The 19461-nt window shown below is 39.0% G+C and overlaps 1 protein-coding gene across 2 annotated transcripts in view; it reads left to right on the forward strand.

Annotated features, from left to right (window-relative positions):
* The window catches only part of LOC115218658 (periodic tryptophan protein 2 homolog), a 103473-nt gene that overhangs the window by 26214 nt on the left and 57798 nt on the right, over positions 1–19461 (forward strand). The window contains exon 2 of one of the 2 annotated variants that reach the window (XM_036508231.1): positions 199–262. In XM_036508231.1, the coding sequence (XP_036364124.1) occupies positions 245–262 (18 nt within the window). In that variant the 5' untranslated portion in view covers positions 199–244. Of the gene's footprint in view, positions 1–2; positions 263–19461 lie in introns of those variants that run through there. The other variant, XM_029788585.2, reaches the window with a different exon arrangement.

A 19461-nucleotide genomic window follows, 5' to 3' on the forward strand; every position in this document is an offset into this window, starting at 1 on the left:
CAAATAAAAAATAGCAATTAAAAAAGTAAATTTATAAAAAAATAAATGAATAAAAATTCGTGTCTCATGCCGCCACATGGCAAAATGTTGAGGTTTCGAACCTAAATCTATTTATTTAGGGTTAAAAAAAACCCCAGTCACTTATATATTGTAATAATATTTAATATTAAAAGCAATATCTAGTTATATACATATACTCATATATATTTATCTGTAAATATTTACCTTGCTTTCTCATCTCACGATGAAGTTTTCATTTCAGGTAAGTTTATTTTAAATTTATTATAATTAATTATAAATCATCATCATTATTATTGTTGTTAGTTTTATGTTCTTTAATTGGAATCTGATTTAATATTTTAAAATAATTTATCCAATTCCGTCTAATATTTCATCTATTTGCTTAACATCTCTTTATTTTTCTATCATTTTTTCCCCTCGAAGTTTGTAATTAATTATTAGCGTACAAGTTTTGGTTAAAAAACTTTTTTTCTAAATCAAAGAAATATATAATGTTTTATGTACGATATAGGCTATATAATTTTAATTAATAATCATTTTAAAGAAATTAATTGTAAATATCAACATCTTATTCAGCAACATGTTTATTTCACGCACATGCTGTCTTTTTTCGTGGCTAAAACTTAAGACTCAGCTTAACTTTATAATTATAGTTTGGCGTCTAATATTCGTATGAAGACAAAAATACAACAGTTAACAATTCTAAATATGACAGAACCATTTATTTTTTCCCCTTAATATTAATGTTTACTGACCAAAACATTGTATAGAAAACATTTTTTTTAAAGCGAAGTGGTTTGGATTAACTTTAGGGTTTACACACATGGTTTGGTTTTTAACAAGTGCTTCTTGGAACCTCAGGCATGATACTGTAAACACAGAAAATGCTAAAGGAAGACGAGAAAAACAAGTCGAATGTGGTATTCGATACACAAACACACATCCTAACCCTAAGGAGTGGCTGTGTGGTAAGTAGCTTGCTAACCAACCGCATGGTTCCGGGTTCAGTCCCACTGCGTGGCATCTTGGGCAAGTGTCTTCTGCTATAGCCCCGGGCCGACCAAAGCCTTGTGAGTGGATTTGGTAGACGGAAACTGAAAGAAGCCTGTCGTATATATATATGTGTGTGTGTATATATATACATTTGTATGTGTGTATGTATATATATACATACATTTGTATGTATGTGTATATATATATATATGTGTGTGTATGTATATATATATATCATCATCGTTTAACGTCCGTTCTCCATGCTAGCATATATATATATATATAAACAGGCTTCTTTCAGTTTCCGTCTACTGAATCTACTCACAAGGCCTTGGTCAGCCCGAGGCTACTGTGGAAGACACTTACCGAAGGTGCCATGCAGTGGGACTGAACCCTGAACCATGTAGTTGGTAAGCAAGCTTCTTACCACACTCACTCCTGCGCCTACATATACATATATATATATATGCGTGTGTGTGTTTGTCCCCCAAGCATTGCTTGACAACCGATGCTGGTGTGTCTATGTCCCCGTTACTTAGCGGTTCGGCAAAAGAGACCGATAGAATAAGTACTGGGCTTACAAAAAAGAATAAGATGGCCGCAGTCAAATGACTGAAACAAGTAAAAGAGTATATATATATATATACTCTTTTACTTGTTTCAGTATATATATATATATATAGGGAAATAAAGAAAGCTTCTCACAGTGCATGCACATAAGTATGAATGTGTAGTCAAGAAACTTGCTCCCCAACCATGGGATCTTGAGCAAGTATCTTCCATCATAGCCCAGGCCAACCTGAGCTATGGTAGAAGATTTGGTAGATGGAAACTGAAAGAAACCTGTTGAAAAAAACATGTCTGGCCATGGAGAAATACTTCCTTACTTGGAAACAATTGAGGATTGGTTGTAGTCTTCATAAAGACTGACTTAGTGTTCAAGCAGCAGCAATAATAATGAACTATAGTATTAAAAATAAATGAATAATTAACTATAATTAATATAGTGTTATAATTAATGTTAATTATATTACACATTAGAAGCACTAATTTGAGCTAAAATAGGAACATTCTCACAGACAAGCGTCAGGCTATGTGTCTGTTGATTACTGAGTGATTGCCATTACTGGGCCCTGATTAATATGCTACAGAGCCCTTAATATTCCCTTTATGTGCTCCGGCATATCTTGATTTATCAAGTGCTCTACTGTAGTTTAAGCGGATATCAAAGACTCTGTAGCATACTGAGTTGATATCAAGGTGCTTGATAACACCTAGACAAAGCCTCTTTTATTTCTTAGAATACTAGGCCATGTTAAAATAAGGATGACCATTTTCCGCAACCTTCTGCTAATGACCTGCAAGCTTTCAGATTTGGTCGAAGTACCAATCCTTCAGCTTTGAATCAAAAGATTCTTGGCAAACTTCTTCAACGACTGACTCAAATCGGCGACCTTTCATAAAGTGCTGCATTGATTGGAAGAGACCGTAGTCAGATGGAGCAATGTCCGGACAATAGGCTGGATGCGGCAGAACTTCCACACCGTCCAATTCTTCAATCTTGTTGCTGGTCTTCCTGGCAGTATGCAGCTTTGTATTTTCTTTTTGAAACAAAGCGCGTTTTGACGAACACCGTGAGTCACCATTGAACATGACATGAACTGAATGATCACACACATACACCACAAAAATATATAAAAAAGCATTATTTTAACATGGTGCACAAACGTTTTTTTCAGTCTAATATATGCTACAGAGCCCCTGATTTTCTTTTAATACCATCATCATTTTAGCATCTACTTTTCTATTTTTGTATTGGTTGGACAGAGTATATTTAAGCAGATCTATGGCTGGATGCCTTCTCTGTTGTCAGCTCTCATCTGTTTCCAAGTAATGTAATATTTCCCTTAGGCAAGCTGGCAGAATCGTTAGCACGCTGAGCAAAATGCTTAGTGGTATTTTGTATGTTTTTACATTCTGGGTTCAAATTCTACCATGGTCAACTTCACCTTTCATCCTTTCAGGGTTGATAAATTATTTACCAGTTGATCCCTGGGGTCAATGGAATCAACTTACTCTCTTCCCCAAGATTGCTGGCCTTGTGCCAAAATTTGAAGCCCCATGGCTTGGCGCATTTATGCAGAATTGTGGAAATGCATGATATTCATTTACAGCAATGTCAATTCAAGGAGACGTGAACATTCACACACACACATGACAGGCTTCTTTCAGTTTCCATCTACCAAATCCACTCCCAATGCATTGGTTGCCTCAAGGCTATAGTAGAAAGCACCTGTGGGGTCACACACAGCTACTGAACCCAAAATCATGTTGAGAAGCAAACTACTTAAACACATACCCTTAATATGCTTACAGAGCCCCTAATGTTCCTTTACTACTCTGCAGACTACATTGATATTCCCATGATATGCTACATGGTTCCCTCATATTACCATAACATGATACAGAACCTGTAATTCCCTTAATATGCTACAAAGCATTGTGATATCTCTTTAATTTTCTACAGGGCCACTGACATCTCCTTAATACCCTAGCATCCTTGACATCCTCTTAATAGGTTACAGTGCTTCTTGATTTTTCCTAAATATGCTTTGATGCCCCAGGTGTCCCCTTAACATGCAGCAGAACCACCAATATATTTTTAATATGCTACAGAGCACTTGATGATGCCTTCATTCCAAATTCATCATCAACATTACCACTATTTAATGTCTGTTTTCCATGCTGGCATGGGTTGGATGGTTTAACAGCAGCTGGCAAGCTGGAGGGCTGCACCAGGCTCCAAGTTCCTGTTTTGGTATGGTTTCTACAGCTGGATGCCCTTCCTAATGCCAACCATTGTACTGCGTGTATTGGCTGCTTTTTACATGACCTCAGCACTATTGTGATCGTAAGTAACCTGGAAGACAAAGAACTTGGACTTTCTCTGCTAATTTATTTCCATTTTTCCAAGTTAGACCCTGTTTACCATGTCCTCTTCGTTGAGGATAAAAATTTGTCGTGTATGTATGGATATATAATATATATATATATATATATATATATAGAGAGAGAGAGAGAGAGAGAGAGAGAGAGAGAGTAATCCCTCACCATATTGCAGTTTATTGTTTAAGCTTACGTTGATTCCTCTGTGGTGTTGTTTTGCATTTATAAAATAAATATATACAAATTATAAAAATAATTTTTAAAAAATATACTGTGCAGTACTGTTTCTACTTCATGGATTTTCAACTATTGGGGGGTGGGGTTGGAACATAACACCTGCAGTACTTGAGAGATTACCGTGTGTGTGTATATATATATATATATATATATATATATATAAATATAAAACAAATGCACACACTGTTCATAGATTATTTAACAAACTTCTTTCATGCAAGCTTTGCACCTTCCACCTTGCTTACATTTAGGGGACTATAAGGGCTGGACAAAATAATGCAAACAAACTATCATCCCTGTCACAGACTTCTACATTTTCTTTCACCTCATCACAGTTGATTGAGTATGTAACAATTGAATGAAATCTGTAATAAGTATAGACTATTGTTTTTCAATGCATTTCAGTCCATCTACAAGTTATCAATTGTGACACAATTTGTGACACTTCACATGTTACAACCTGTAAGGCACCTTGAGGAAGTGTCTTCTACTAAAGCCCCAAACTGACTGATACTGTCTGAGGTAAATTTGGTTGATAGAAACTGTGTGGAAGCCCATGCTGAAATGGATTACAAAAGAAAAGAACCAGGTGGGGTTTGTGTGTGATGAAGTTTGCTCCCCAGTCACATAGTTTTGGGTTCAGTCCCACTGTGTGACACCTTGGGCAAGTGTCGTCTAGTATATCCTTGTGCCAACCTAAGTCTTCTTAGTGGATTTGGTAAGCAAAAACTGAAAGAAGCCTGTTACATATATGTATGTACTAGCATTAAAGACCCGTCGTTGCCGGGTCATAGTGCTAGTGCATGTATATATGTGTACATATTACATGTACATCTATATATATACATCTACACATAAAATACAAAATACAAAGTTATATCTTGATATCGCTAGTGATAACAATACTCAAAATATATAACAGACTGGAATTGTTAGCCCGTCTCTTGTAATTTTGATGAATTGTATCTTGTCCTCCCTCTTGTATAGAAGTGTGGCTACAATCCAGCCTACCTCTACTTCGGGGGTGGGGGGCATTTTAAATTTTTTTCCAGGACGTCCTACGTCTCAGATATAAAGGTAAAAATAAAATATTTCCACTTTGCAAGTTCGAGTCGAGTACTCCCTTGCACGCTCCGTTGACTCGAACCTTGCTTCTATTGGGCGAATTTACCGCCACTGATTAGATACCTTTCATAGTCGCACCAAGACACTTTTCCAAGGTGCTTTCCTCCATATGTTCAAATCTTTTTTCTCTACAATGTATACTTTATAGACAATAGTCTTTTCTTTAATTTAATTTTTTATTATCCATCTGGACTATTCCATTTCTGCACGCTAATTTTATTTTTAATTTATTCCCATTCATGTGAAACCACTTATTCAAGTTCAAATCATTGATGCAATTTTATACCAATTGCTATTTTTACTTTTGTCATGTTACTTTAGTTTGATTTTAATTATTACTTACTACATATAATTCAATTGTTATTATTATTTTTATTGTTAAAGTGAAAGTATTTGACATAAAATAGAGAAACGTTTTTGTTTCACTTTTAACACGTAATACTGAAATAGTGGAGAAGATATGATATTGCTATGGACTCGCTCTAGGCAAGAAGTTGAACATTTTTTTTTTATGCCGATGACACTCCCCGGACCCTAAGTAAGGCATGTGTAAAATTTGAATGAAATTGGTTGTGTAGTTCTCAAGTTTTAGGGAAACACACAGACAGACAGACACACATTCTCAGTTTTATATATATATAAAGATATCTGTTTGTTTGTGTTTATCCCCTATCCACTGTTTGACAACAAGTGTTGGTTTGTTTACATCCCTGTAACTTAGCAGTTCAGCCAAAAGGGCCTGCTAGAATAAGTACCAGACTTGAAATGTTCCAAACCCTGCAATGTGGTGCCCCAGCATGGCCACACTCTAATTACTGAAACAGATTACGAAAGAAAAGATAACCAGGCATGGTTGTATAGTAAGAAGTTTGCTTTCCAACCTCATGTTTCTGGGTTCTGTCCCACTGTGTGGCACCTTCGGCAAGTGTTTTCTACCACAGCCCCAAGATGACCAAAGCCTTGTGAGTGGATTTGGTAAATGGAAACTGAAAGAAGCCTGTAGTATATACGTATAAAGCACCCTGCATACTCTGTTAAGCAGTTGGCATTTGGAAGCATTTCCAGCCACAGAAACCATGTCATAACAGACAGTTGGAGTTCTGGCTAGTTCCCTGCTGACCAGTTCCATGTCAAACTGTTCAACCCATGCCAGCATGGAAAACAGACGTTAAACAATGATGGTGATAATATACATGTCTGTGTGTCTGTGTTTGTCCCTCGCCACTGCTTGATAACCGATGTTGGTGTGTTTACAGCCCCGTAACTTAGTGGTTTGGCAAAAGTGACTGATAGCATAGGTCCCTGGCTTTAAGAAAAAATGTCCTGGGGTCAATTCGTTCAACCAAAGTTCTTCCATACAGTGCTCCAGCATGGCTGTAGTCTACTGACTGAAGTAAAAGATAAAAGATAATATATATAGAAGACACAGGCATGGCTGCATGGTTAAGAAGTTTGCTTTTTAACCACATGGTTTCAAGTTCAATTCCATTGTTAGGTTCACAATTCATGGCAATAATTTCTGCTTTTCATCTGTCTCAAAACTTCGTTTAAAGTTTTCTCATTTTTGAAACAAGTTGCAACAGCAATAACACTGTATTTGCACCATTTGGTTCTGTTTTAAAGTGCAAATCTTTGTTTTAACTGGAATTTATCTTCTTACTCTCCTTAGTTATCTATTTTTTGTCTGCTATGACCCTGGCTTTGTGGTTAAAGTGTTGAACTCCTGATTGTAAGATTGTGGTTTCAATTCCTGGACCAAACAATGCATTGTGTTCTTGAGCAAAACACTTCATTTCACATTGCTCCAGGTCCCTCTGCTAACAAAAATGAGTAATCCTACGAGGGACCGGCGTCCCACCCAGGAAGGAATATACACACCAGAGAGACCAGGAAACCAGCCCTATGCTCCTTACAGACTAATGTGGACTAACCATGACCCTAGAATATCCTGTCCTCTTGTCCTCTGTCTGTTACAACCTTGGTTTCATTATATCATTTTCTTTTTCCTTTCTTACCTTTTTTGTTTTTCATTATGGGCAGCTCTCGTTTACCATTCTAATGGTTGGTTATTGACTCCAAATATTTCAACAGCTTTCTGCTGCCATAATGGAAGTTCATTCTTCATCCCAGATGTTCTATTTCCATCCATTCATGGTCTTTTTTCTTCTTTTCCTTAAAATGTTCTTACCGGTTCTCTTTGTAAGGACATTCACTTAACTACATTCTTTGAAATGCCTTGCCTACTTAACAGGACAATTTGCATGAATCTTTCTCACTCTCTTTCTCTCATCATATATCGTTTAATACAAATATTACATAAAGAGGTGTTTACTAATCTATTGACCTGCCTTGTGTTGGTTCACTCCTTAGTCCCAACAATTTCATTTACTTTACAATCTCAAAGTTAAATTAATTGATTACCCATTGATGGATAACTCTGACCTACAAAGGTCAACCTGATGACCTTATTGCTTCAGTGCTTGGAATCAATGAATATTTACACCCACACACACACAGATGTACCTGCTTTATTCTCTCTATCTCTTTTTATTTTTATCTATTTTTTCCTATATCCTTTTCTCCCTCTCTTTCTCTCATCTTTTGTGCTCTCTCTCTCTCTCCATCTTAATTTTATCCGTGTACATGTGTAGATATGTTTGTATTTATATATGTGTGTTTGTGTGTATATGCATGTTACAGTTTACAAGGTACTTTTAGTTGTTGGTGGTAGGGGGGATCTGTCAAGCAGCTGTTTGGTTCGTGACCATCTTTTCAGTGGAATGTCCTTCGTCTTCAAGAATGTGAACTTGTCTTTTATTTAGCAGTTAATGTCTTTGACATTAATGAGACTTCTCAAAGAAGACTCATTAATGCCATAGAGATTTTTCTTTGACACAAACAAAAGAACGATAATAGTTGCTGTGAGGTTTGTAATTCAGGTTGAAAAGAGCAGTTGGGGTGGTGGGGGTGTGTGACAAATTCTGTGGAGTGTTGAATGAAATACTTAGGAGTGTTTAATTTTGGTCTTTTTACATTTTGAGTTCAAATCCTGTTTGGGTCCACTTTGTTTTTTTCATAATTCTGTGCTGGTTTCAACTTATTCTCTTGTCTTGCTTGATTACCGCCTCTCCACCTTGGCTTCTGGGTGTTTTCAGTGTGAATCAGAGCAAGATCACCCTTTATGATAAGGGATATCAATGTTCATTTAGTAGTGTGGGTGTAGTGCTATAGGTTAGTCGGCCCTGATTAGCCTCGATCAAACAGACCCATCTATGATTAAAGACCTTTCTGGTCATGACCGTCATTCCATTTTCATGGTTTTTACACCCATTCTTTTCATGCTCCTATAGGGTTAGATTAGTGGTTCTCATCTAGGGTTCACATGACCCTTGGGGGATCCACGTAAGATTTTGTTGTTAAAATTTATGTACAATAAACTGGTTATTCTTCTGAGAAGAAGATCCATCAAGCCAAGTAAATTGCTGTCATTACAGTTCTTAACTGCATGGCTCTACCTGTTGTACATATTCAAAAGAAGTTTCACTTGAAACTTTACATTTTTTATTCACTTGTTCCTTAATCATGCCCTGTTATGAAACTTCATGCACCACCCAAATATTGCCATGGCTCACCAGTGGGGCATGCACCCTTCCTGCAATAATACTTGGTTATGCTGTCAGGTTGACCTGCTACAAACAGCAGCCAATCGTCATCATTGTTTTATGTCCGCTTTCCATGCTGGCATGGGTTGGACGATTTGACTGAGGACTGGCGAACCAGATGGTTGCATCAGGCTCCAATCTGATCTGGCAGAGTTTCTACAGCTGGATGTCCTTCCTAACACCAACCACTCCGAGAGTGTAGTGGGTGCTTTTACGTGCCACCGGCATGAGGGGCAGTACTGGCAACAGCCATGCTCAAACGGTGTTTTTACGTGCCACCTGCACAGGAGCCAGTCCACTAGTACTGGTACCGATCTCGCTTGAATATCTTTACATGTGTCACTGGTGCAAGTGCCAGTAAGGCGACGCTGGTAACGATCATGCTCGAATGGTGTCCTTTTACGAGCCACTGGTATGGAACCCAGTAAGCTGCTCTGGCAACAATTACGCTCAGATGGTGCTTTTAGCACTCCACTAACAAGGATGCCAGTCATCAAATTTGATTTCGATTTCACTTACCTCAACAGGTTTTCTCAAGCAGAATTTAGTGTGCAATGAAGGAAAAGTGTGCATAAGTGGGCTGGTTACATCCCTGGCATAGGCCACAGTTTATGGCCTCACTTGGCTTGCCGGGTCTTCTCAAGCACAGCATATTTCCAAAGGTCTTGGTCACTAGCGAGAGGCCCTTTGTCACCAGCAGAGGTAAGAGCTCTCTGAACTTTGCCCAGGCTATTCTTATTCTAGCAGCTACACTTTCAGTGCACCCACCCCTGCTACTAACTTGGTCGCCTAGGTAACGGAAGCTATCAACTATTTTAGTTTTTCTCCCTGGAATGTGGCAGAGCGAAAAACCATGCCATGATAGAATGGTTTTTTAACTGCATGTCACAACACCTTCTTGATGTGTCAATGATAATTTCTAGGTGTGGCATGGAATTAATCAAACGTAATAAGTATTTCCAGATATTTGACTTTCAAGTTCATTTGAGATCTGACATGTCTGCATGTGACTGGTGGCATGAAACTAATTGCTGACACAACATAATGCGTCATGTGTTGCCATTATGAAAAACAGAAAACTCCGCTCTATAGTCTTTAGAAAAAAAAGAACTTTTGCACTTGCATTCATCTCATCACCTGACACTTTACCTGTGACGAAAGAGTCACAATATTTCCTCAATCTCACCTGATTATCTACAGTCAGTGTTCATAAATGCATGTCTTTACACCTGATGAAATAGTCACAAGACATTCTCCCCTTCTCTTACAGACACAGGTGACGCAGGTATGTCTAGGTATTCATTGTACTTTAGCTGCGCACATTTCATCTGATGTAGAAACAGGTGATATTGGCCATCGAGTGCAAAGAATCAGGTGACTGTGTGTGGGTGTTGGGAATAGGTGGTGTTGGGTGGGTGTGGGAGATGTCGTGACTCTTTGATCTGGAGCAGATCAGCTGATCGGTGGGATTGGTTCTTCATATGGAAAGAGATACCATCATCATCATCATGTTATTCATTTTCCCATGCTTGCATGCCGTCATTGTCATCGTCGTCATCATTATCATTTAACGTTCATTCTTCATGCTGGCATGGGTTGGATGGTTTGGCAGGAGCTGGCAAACCGGAAGCCTGCATCAGGCTCCAGTTATCTGTTTCGGCATGGTTTCCATGGCTGGATGTCTTTCCCAATGCCTATAACTTCACAAAGTGTACTGGGTGCTTTGGACGTAGCACCATCACTGGCACTTTTTACATGGCCTGGCATGGGTGCCTCTTACGTGGCACTGGCACTAGGTGCTTTTCACTCGGCACCAGTATGGGTGCTTTTCTATAGGGCTGTAGCATGTCAGACAAAATCCATTGAGGAATGTTTTCTATCGCCTGATGCTCCTCCTGTCACCATTCTTTTGTCTGCTGCTAAGCAAAATAATATTTCTTCCAGTCTTCTGGACACAATGTTATGGTCTTATGTTTCCATGGAAAACTGCACAAATGATACTGCTTATATGATGGTACTGGTGCGCAATGTGAGGACGAGGTGACACAGGTGTGCGCACGCAAACACACACACACACTCTGTATTTCTTTATTGCCCACAGGGAAGGGGGGGGGCTAAACCTAGAGGGGACAAACAAGGACGAACAAAGGGATTGTCGATTACAACAACCCCAGGGTGTAACTGATTACTTATTTAATCAACCCCAAAAGGATGAAAGGCAAAGTCAACTTCGGCGGAATTTGAAATTGGAATATAATGGTAGACAAAATGCTGCTAGGCATTTCGCCTGGCATGCTAATGATTCTGAAAACTCGCTGCCCTACACAGATTCATATATCATCATCATCATTTTTCATCCACTTTTCCATGCTCATATCGGTTGGGCAGAATTTTGTTGAGGCAGATCTTCCACAGGTAGTTGCCCATTCTGTCAGCAACCCTCACCTGTTTCCAAGCAAGGTAGTATTCCCTGTGACCAGACACATCTTGGAAGATTGGAAATTTAGAACACCGCTTGCATGACAGTGATACTCATTTGCAACAGGATTCTTTCAGTTTCCCTCGAATAAATCTGTTCACATTGGTTGACCTAGGGCTATTGTAGGAGACACTTGGTCATGGTTCCGTGTTGTGGAACTGAACCTGAAATCACAAGTTCTGAACCACAAGGCTACATACGTAACTTTTATTGTAAGTAGACCTAAGTTTCGTAAACTACAAAATATAAATATCCACACTACAACACCTGAAACACACCTGTTATAATTCTTTATCTCAACTGGAATGTATGTGGAAGTATTTAGAATACCCAAACTTATTTCTGCAAATGTGCTAAGCACTGATGCTGATCATAGTTTAATTAATAAATGTGGGTGCAAGGTTAATGCAGGAAAAATAGGGGTTGGGGTTAGTGGGGCCCCATTTAACCCTTTTGTTACCATATTTCTGTTGAGATGCTCTGTGTTTCTTTCAACTGACAAGTAAAATAAAAAAAAAATGTATTTATTTATAAGTATATATGAAATGGTAAGAACTTTTGCACTTGCATTCATCTCATCACCTGACTCTTTACCTGTGACGAAAGAGTCACAATATTTCCTCAATCTCACCTGATTATCTACAGTCAGTGTTCAGTAATGCATGTCTTTACACATGATGAAATAGTCACAAGACATTCTCCCCTTCTCTTACAGACACGGGTGACGTAGGTATTCATTGTACATTAGCTGCGCCATTTCATCTGATGTAGAAACAGGTGATATTGGCCATCGAGTGCAAAGAATCAGGTGACTGTGTGTGGGTGTTGGGAATAGGTGGTGTTGGGTGGGTGTGGGAGATGTCGTGACTCTTTGATCTGGAGCAGATCAGCTGATCGGTGGGATTGGTTCTTCATATGGAAAGAGATACCATCATCATCATCATGTTATTCATTTTCCCATGCTTGCATGCCGTCATTGTCATCGTCGTCATCATTATCATTTAACGTTCATTCTTCATGCTGGCATGGGTTGGATGGTTTGGCAGGAGCTGGCAAACCGGAAGCCTGCATCAGGCTCCAGTTATCTGTTTCGGCATGGTTTCCATGGCTGGATGTCTTTCCCAATGCCTATAACTTCACAAAGTGTACTGGGTGCTTTGGACGTAGCACCATCACTGGCACTTTTTACATGGCCTGGCATGGGTGCCTCTTACGTGGCACTGGCACTAGGTGCTTTTCACTCGGCACCAGTATGGGTGCTTTTCTATAGGCTGTAGCATGTCAGACAAAATCCATTGAGGAATGTTTTCTATCGCCTGATGCTCCTCCTGTCACCATTCTTTTGTCTGCTGCTAAGCAAAATAATATTTCTTCCAGTCTTCTGGACACAATGTTATGGTCTTATGTTTCCATGGAAAACTGCACAAATGATACTGCTTATATGATGGTACTGGTGCGCAATGTGAGGACGAGGTGACACAGGTGTGCGCACGCAAACACACACACACACTCTGTATTTCTTTATTGCCCACAGGGAAGGGGGGGGCTAAACCTAGAGGGGACAAACAAGGACGAACAAAGGGATTGTCGATTACATCAACCCCAGGGTGTAACTGATTACTTATTTAATCAACCCCAAAAGGATGAAAGGCAAAGTCAACTTCGGCGGAATTTGAAATTGGAATATAATGGTAGACAAAATGCTGCTAGGCATTTCGCCTGGCATGCTAATGATTCTGAAAACTCGCTGCCCTACACAGATTCATATATCATCATCATCATTTTTCATCCACTTTTCCATGCTCATCGGTTGGGCAGAATTTTGTTGAGGCAGATCTTCCACAGGTAGTTGCCCATTCTGTCAGCAACCCTCACCTGTTTCCAAGCAAGGTAGTATTCCCTGTGACCAGACACATCTTGGAAGATTGGAAATTTAGAACACCGCTTGCATGACAGTGATACTCATTTGCAGCAGGATTCTTTCAGTTTCCCTCGAATAAATCTGTTCACATTGGTTGACCTAGGGCTATTGTAGGAGACACTTGGTCATGGTTCCGTGTTGTGGAACTGAACCTGAAATCACAAGTTCTGAATCACAAGGCAACATACGTAACTTTTATTGTAAGTAGACCTAAGTTTCGTAAACTACAAAATATAAATATCCACACTACAACACCTGAAACACACCTGTTATAATTCTTTATCTCAACTGGAATGTATGTGGAAGTATTTAGAATACCCAAACTTATTTCTGCAAATGTGCTAAGCACTGATGCTGATCATAGTTTAATTAATAAATGTGGGTGCAAGGTTAATGCAGGAAAAATAGGGGTTGGGGTTAGTGGGGCCCCATTTAACCCTTTTGTTACCATATTTCTGTTGAGATGCTCTGTGTTTCTTTCAACTGACAAGTAAAATAAAAAAAAAATGTATTTATTTATAAGTATATATGAAATGGTAAGAACTTTTGCACTTGCATTCATCTCATCACCTGACTCTTTACCTGTGACGAAAGAGTCACAATATTTCCTCAATCTCACCTGATTATCTACAGTCAGTGTTCAGTAATGCATGTCTTTACACATGATGAAATAGTCACAAGACATTCTCCCCTTCTCTTACAGACACGGGTGACGTAGGTATTCATTGTACATTAGCTGCGCCATTTCATCTGATGTAGAAACAGGTGATATTGGCCATCGAGTGCAAAGAATCAGGTGACTGTGTGTGGGTGTTGGGTGGGTGTGGGAGATGTCGTGACTCTTTGATCTGGAGCAGATCAGCTGTCGGTGGGATTAGTTCTTCATATGGAAAGAGATATCATCATCATCATCATTTTTCATCCACTTTTCCATGCTCACATCGGTTGGGCAGAATTTTGTTGAGGCAGATCTTCCACAGGTAGTTGCCCATTCTGTCAGCAACCCTCACCTGTTTCCAAGCAAGGTAGTATTCCCTGTGACCAGACATATCTTGGAAGATTGGAAATTTAGAACACCGCTTGCATGACAGTGATACTCATTTGCAACAGGATTCTTTCAGTTTCCCTCGAATAAATCTGTTCATATTGGTTGACCTAAGGCTATTGTAGGAGACGCTTGGTCAAGGTTCCGTGTTGTGGAACTGAACCTGAAATCACAAGTTCTGAACCACAAGGCTACGTACGTAACTTTTATTGTAAGTAGACCTAAATATCCACATTAACACACCTGTTATAATTCTTTATCTCAACTGGAATGTATGTGGAAGTATTTAGAATACCCAAACTTATTTCTGCAAATGTGCTAAGCACTGATGCTGATCATAGTTTAATTAATAAATGTAGGTGCAAGGTTAATGCAGGAAAAATAGGGGTTGGGGTCAGTGGGGCCCCATTTAACCCTTTTGTTACCATATTTCTGTTGAGATGCTCTGTGTTTCTTTTAACTAATTTTAAATATAATAAAGAATTTAGTAAAATAACTTAGTTATCATTAAGCTAATGTTAGGAACATAAATTTTGACTATGCTTGGTGGAAAATTTTAATTCAAAACTTATGAAAACAAGACATTTGTACTACGGAGCCAGAGGCGGTTTCAGGCGGGTTGGTATCAAAAGGGTTAAGCAGCTCTTCAGAAATTGAATCTCCTTATAATACTCTCTGGGAGTTTTTGGTTTGAAATTCATTGTCATTGCTTCAATTTGTTTGCCAATGCCATTATTTAGTTTAAAATGCAGTAAAAATAGGGGGGGGGTCAGTGGGGCCCCAATTAGGCACCCTTAAAAAAATAGACGCCCTTAGGACATTTCCTGGAGTTAGGGGTGTTACTGGTTTGAGTTACGTTGTCCTTGCACCAGCAGTCTAGGAAGATTTAACAAGTGTAAAAACATAACGGACAGAGAAACATCACTCAAATTTATAATAGGATTACTGTATTGAACATCAAGTTTTAAACCCTTGTTGTCATATGAGTTTCTAGATATTGTTCACAGTAGTTTCAAATTTGAGAGTTGGTGAGGGGCTCTCTGTCCCCTTGCTAGCCTCAATTGGTACTTTTTTTTTCTTTTTTTCCCTTTTTTTTTTCTCTTCTAACAACTCCACAGTTTGCAGAACAGTGAGCAAGTCCTGAGTCCTTAGTAATCAACCAAACAGCCTTCTTTCAGAAGTGATCTCAGAACCTTTGTTCTCATCATCATTATCATCATTTAATATCCATTTTTCCATGCTGGCATGGGTTGAACAGTTTGGCTGGAGCTGGTATGGCCAAGGGTCGCACCAGGCTCCAATTGTCTATTTTGACATGGTTTCTACAGTCCCCTTCCTAGCACCAACCACTTTTCAGAGTGTACTAGGTGCTTTCCATGTGGAATTAGCACCAGTGCTTTTTATGTGGCACCTCTGTGAAATAATAATTTAATATGACAGCGCATTCAAGATCTTGTAAGTTTAGCTAGTGGAGATGTTGTGATGTTCTTACATTTTCCAACAGAATTAAGTGTCGAAATAAAACAGCGCCAGCTGGGAATTGAAGACGGGTGGCGATGCGCTCTTGACTGTCCGGTGGCTTAACCTCTTGTTCTATGGCGCTTGCCAGCTTTTCTTTGGAAATGTTGCTTGTGATTTGTGTAGGAAGAACAGCTGCTGGCTTTAGTAACTAGAATCACAATAGTATTGTAGTATTAGTAGTAATAGCAGCAGTGCTGGTGATAGTAGTAGTAGTAGCATCTGTGACTACTATTGTAATAGAAGCAACAGTCTTTGTGGTAGTAGTAGCAGTAGTAGTAAGCATTGTTTTTGTTGGTGCTACTAATCATTGCAACTCAGTCATGAATTGTTTTACTTTTACTATATTTATGGATTTTTCATGTGTGTGTGTGTGTGTGTTCAGTTGGCCGTCTGGTGTATATCTTTCTGCCACACACACACACACATCACATATACAAACTATATAAAGTGGATATTCATCTCCTCCTCCCTTCTCACGTCATCACTTTCTCACTCTCTCTTTCTCACTCTCTCTTTCTCTCTCTCCTCACCACACTACTACCATCTATGTGGAGTCTTATGAATGAATGAACAATGAAACTAACCTGAATGAATGAATGAGTTTACAAAATAAGCACACATGCAAAAAAAAAATAATGAAGATATATTTGGTTGGGTGAACCATCTCCTCTCCCCTCTCATCTTTTCTATTTACGTCACTTTTCATCTAATTTTTCTAACCCCCCACCCCAACCCACTGCCTCTTATTTTGTGGTTAAAAAAAAACCCATTCATTTTTATTTAATTTTATGTATATTTTTTCCAATACGTAAAATCTGTCACCATTTGGTCTGTGACCGTAAAATATTCCACTTGTTCATCTACTACCTTTCTCCAATTATTTCTCTACTTTCATGTCTAGCCAAAGAAGGGGACCCTCCATGCAACCCACAATAGCCCAGCCTGTTATAATTGGCAACCAAATCTCCTTCAAATCTTAACCCCCCTCCTCTAACTTTTACCTTTGTCTTTCTCTCTCTCTCTCTCTCTCTCTCTCTCTATATATATATATATATATATATATATATATATATTATCGCCATCCATCTTATCTTGTATTGAACTCAGTGTCTCATCTCTGTCTCTTTATAAACCTGTCTGTCTAATCTGTATAGCTCTGTAAATCTCTTTCAACATAAGTAACAGTCTCTTTCTCTATCTGTCTATCTACTTATCCATCTATCTACCTACCTGCCTATCTACCTACCTGCCTATCTACCTACCTGCCTATCTATCTACCTGCCTATCTATCTACCTACCTACATATATATCTACCTACCTACCTATCTATCTATCTACCTACCTATCTACCTATCTATCTACCTACCTGTCTGTCTATCTACCTACCTATCTAATCTATCTAGCTATCTATCTCCCCTTCTCTCTCTCTCTCTATCAACAAATTTCTCATCTTTTCCTGTTAGAGCTCATCAGTTCCTCTCCATCCCATTTCTCTTTCTTCTTTCACTATATCTCTTCTTCATCTTCTTTCTCACACTTTCTCTTGTATTTCTTTCCCCCTCTCTATCTTTCATCCTCTTTCTCTCCTCCTACTCCTCTAGTAACCAAACTACCAGTCATACCATATAACTAACCCATATGTGCAACTATAGCCAAAATGGCTAATAGGTCTGTCTCACAGTCCTACAGTTCTAGGTTCAATCCCACTTCGCAATGTCATCATCATTTTAACATCCACATTTCTGTCGATACAAATATTCTACAGCTGGATGCTCTTCCTGTCACCAGCCCTCACCTTTTCCCAAGCAAAGTAATATTTGCCCTAGCCAGGCATATTCTGCCCCAGAAGACTAGAAATGAACAAAACCTGAATGGTACTGATGTATGTTTACATCCATCACGTGATGGCATGACATGAGTATGCACACACACACACACAGCAGACTTCTTTTCATTTCCTTCTTCCAAATCCACTCACCAAGGCTATAGTAGAAGACGCTAGCTCAAGGTGCGACACAGTAGGACTGAACCTAGAACCATGTGGTTAGGAAGCAAGCTTTTCAAACACACACTGTTCTTCTGTAATTTTGGGCCATCCCAAGCCTCATACGTAGAATTAACCCTTTTGTTTCCATATTTCTCTTCAAATATGCTGCCTCTTCTTCATTTAGTTTTGAAATTGATGAAGAATTTAGTAAAAATGACTTTTTTTGTTATTAAGCTGGTGTTTAGAGCAAATATTAACCTGAAATTTTGATGAAAGGTTTCAATTTTGGTCCCATTAAAACAGGAAGTTTGTATTATAGAACCAGGAACAGTCTTGGATAGGTTTAGGTAGAGGGATCCTCTGGAAGGTTGGTAACTGGATAGCATCATCGTCATCATCATCTTTTTTTAATATATCCTTCCATGTTAAGGCTGTGAGCTGGCAGAAATGTTAGCTCGCCAGGTGAAATGCTTAGCGGTATTTCGTCTCTCTTTACGTTATGAGTTCAAATTCCGACGAGGTCGACTTTGCCTTACCTCCTTTCAGGGTTGATAAATTAAGTACCAGTTGCATACTGGGGATCATTCTAATCGACTGCCCCTATCCCTCAAATTTCAGGCCTTGTGTCTAAAGTTAAAAAAAAGATATCCATCTTCCATGCTGGCATGGGTTGGGCAGGATGCAGCAAGTTGCTCCAGCACTTGCTTTGGTATAGTTTGTACTGCTTGATGGCCTTCCTAATGCCAACCACTTCAAAGTGTGTACTGAGTGCTCTTTCATGCTGTTGGCATGAACAAGGTCACCAAGTTACTTGCAAAAAAACAAAATAAAAAAAGAAGTCCTCAACTGAGTGAGTGTGAGTGAATATTTGAGATTGGCGATGGCTATATGCCAGGTGTTGAGAGGCAATGGTATGACAGAGAGACAAGAATAGGTGTTTTGCTATGAAAGTGTTAAAGGAGTTTTTCTGTGGGCAGCAGCAGATCTGAATGAGTTCCTCGACCCTGGTGTAAATGCTTCCATGTTGTCTCAAAAGGCGAAAAGTATCATACGTTAATATCCAGTGTTAAGAGAATGAGTTGACCCCAGTTCATTACTGGTGCTTGAAGCACATTAATGGCAAAGTCAGTGATGCATGGATTTTATACTCGGATTGTGAGGTCAGCATTAAATAGTGTCATTTAAAATTGTGCTTTACAATTTTACCAATAATAATAATAACAACTGTTTCTACTCTAGGCACAAGGCCCGAATTTTAGGGGAGAGGGCCAGTCAATTAGATTGACCCCAATACACAACTGGTACTTAATTTATCAACCCCAAAAGGATGAAAGCAAAGTTGACCTTGGCGGAATTTGAACTCAGAACATAAAGACAGACGAAATCCAGCTAAGCATTTCGCTCGACATGCTAACATTTCTGCCTGTCTCGCAGCCTTAGCCAGGAGTTGCTGGGACAGAAATTAAAATGGTAGTGTTGGGGTACTACAGTGAACTCACAAGGTGGGCATAAGAGAGAGGATAT

Source organism: Octopus sinensis, linkage group LG13 (assembly GCF_006345805.1).
Source record: "Octopus sinensis linkage group LG13, ASM634580v1, whole genome shotgun sequence".
NCBI classification, from domain to species: domain Eukaryota; kingdom Metazoa; phylum Mollusca; class Cephalopoda; order Octopoda; family Octopodidae; genus Octopus; species Octopus sinensis.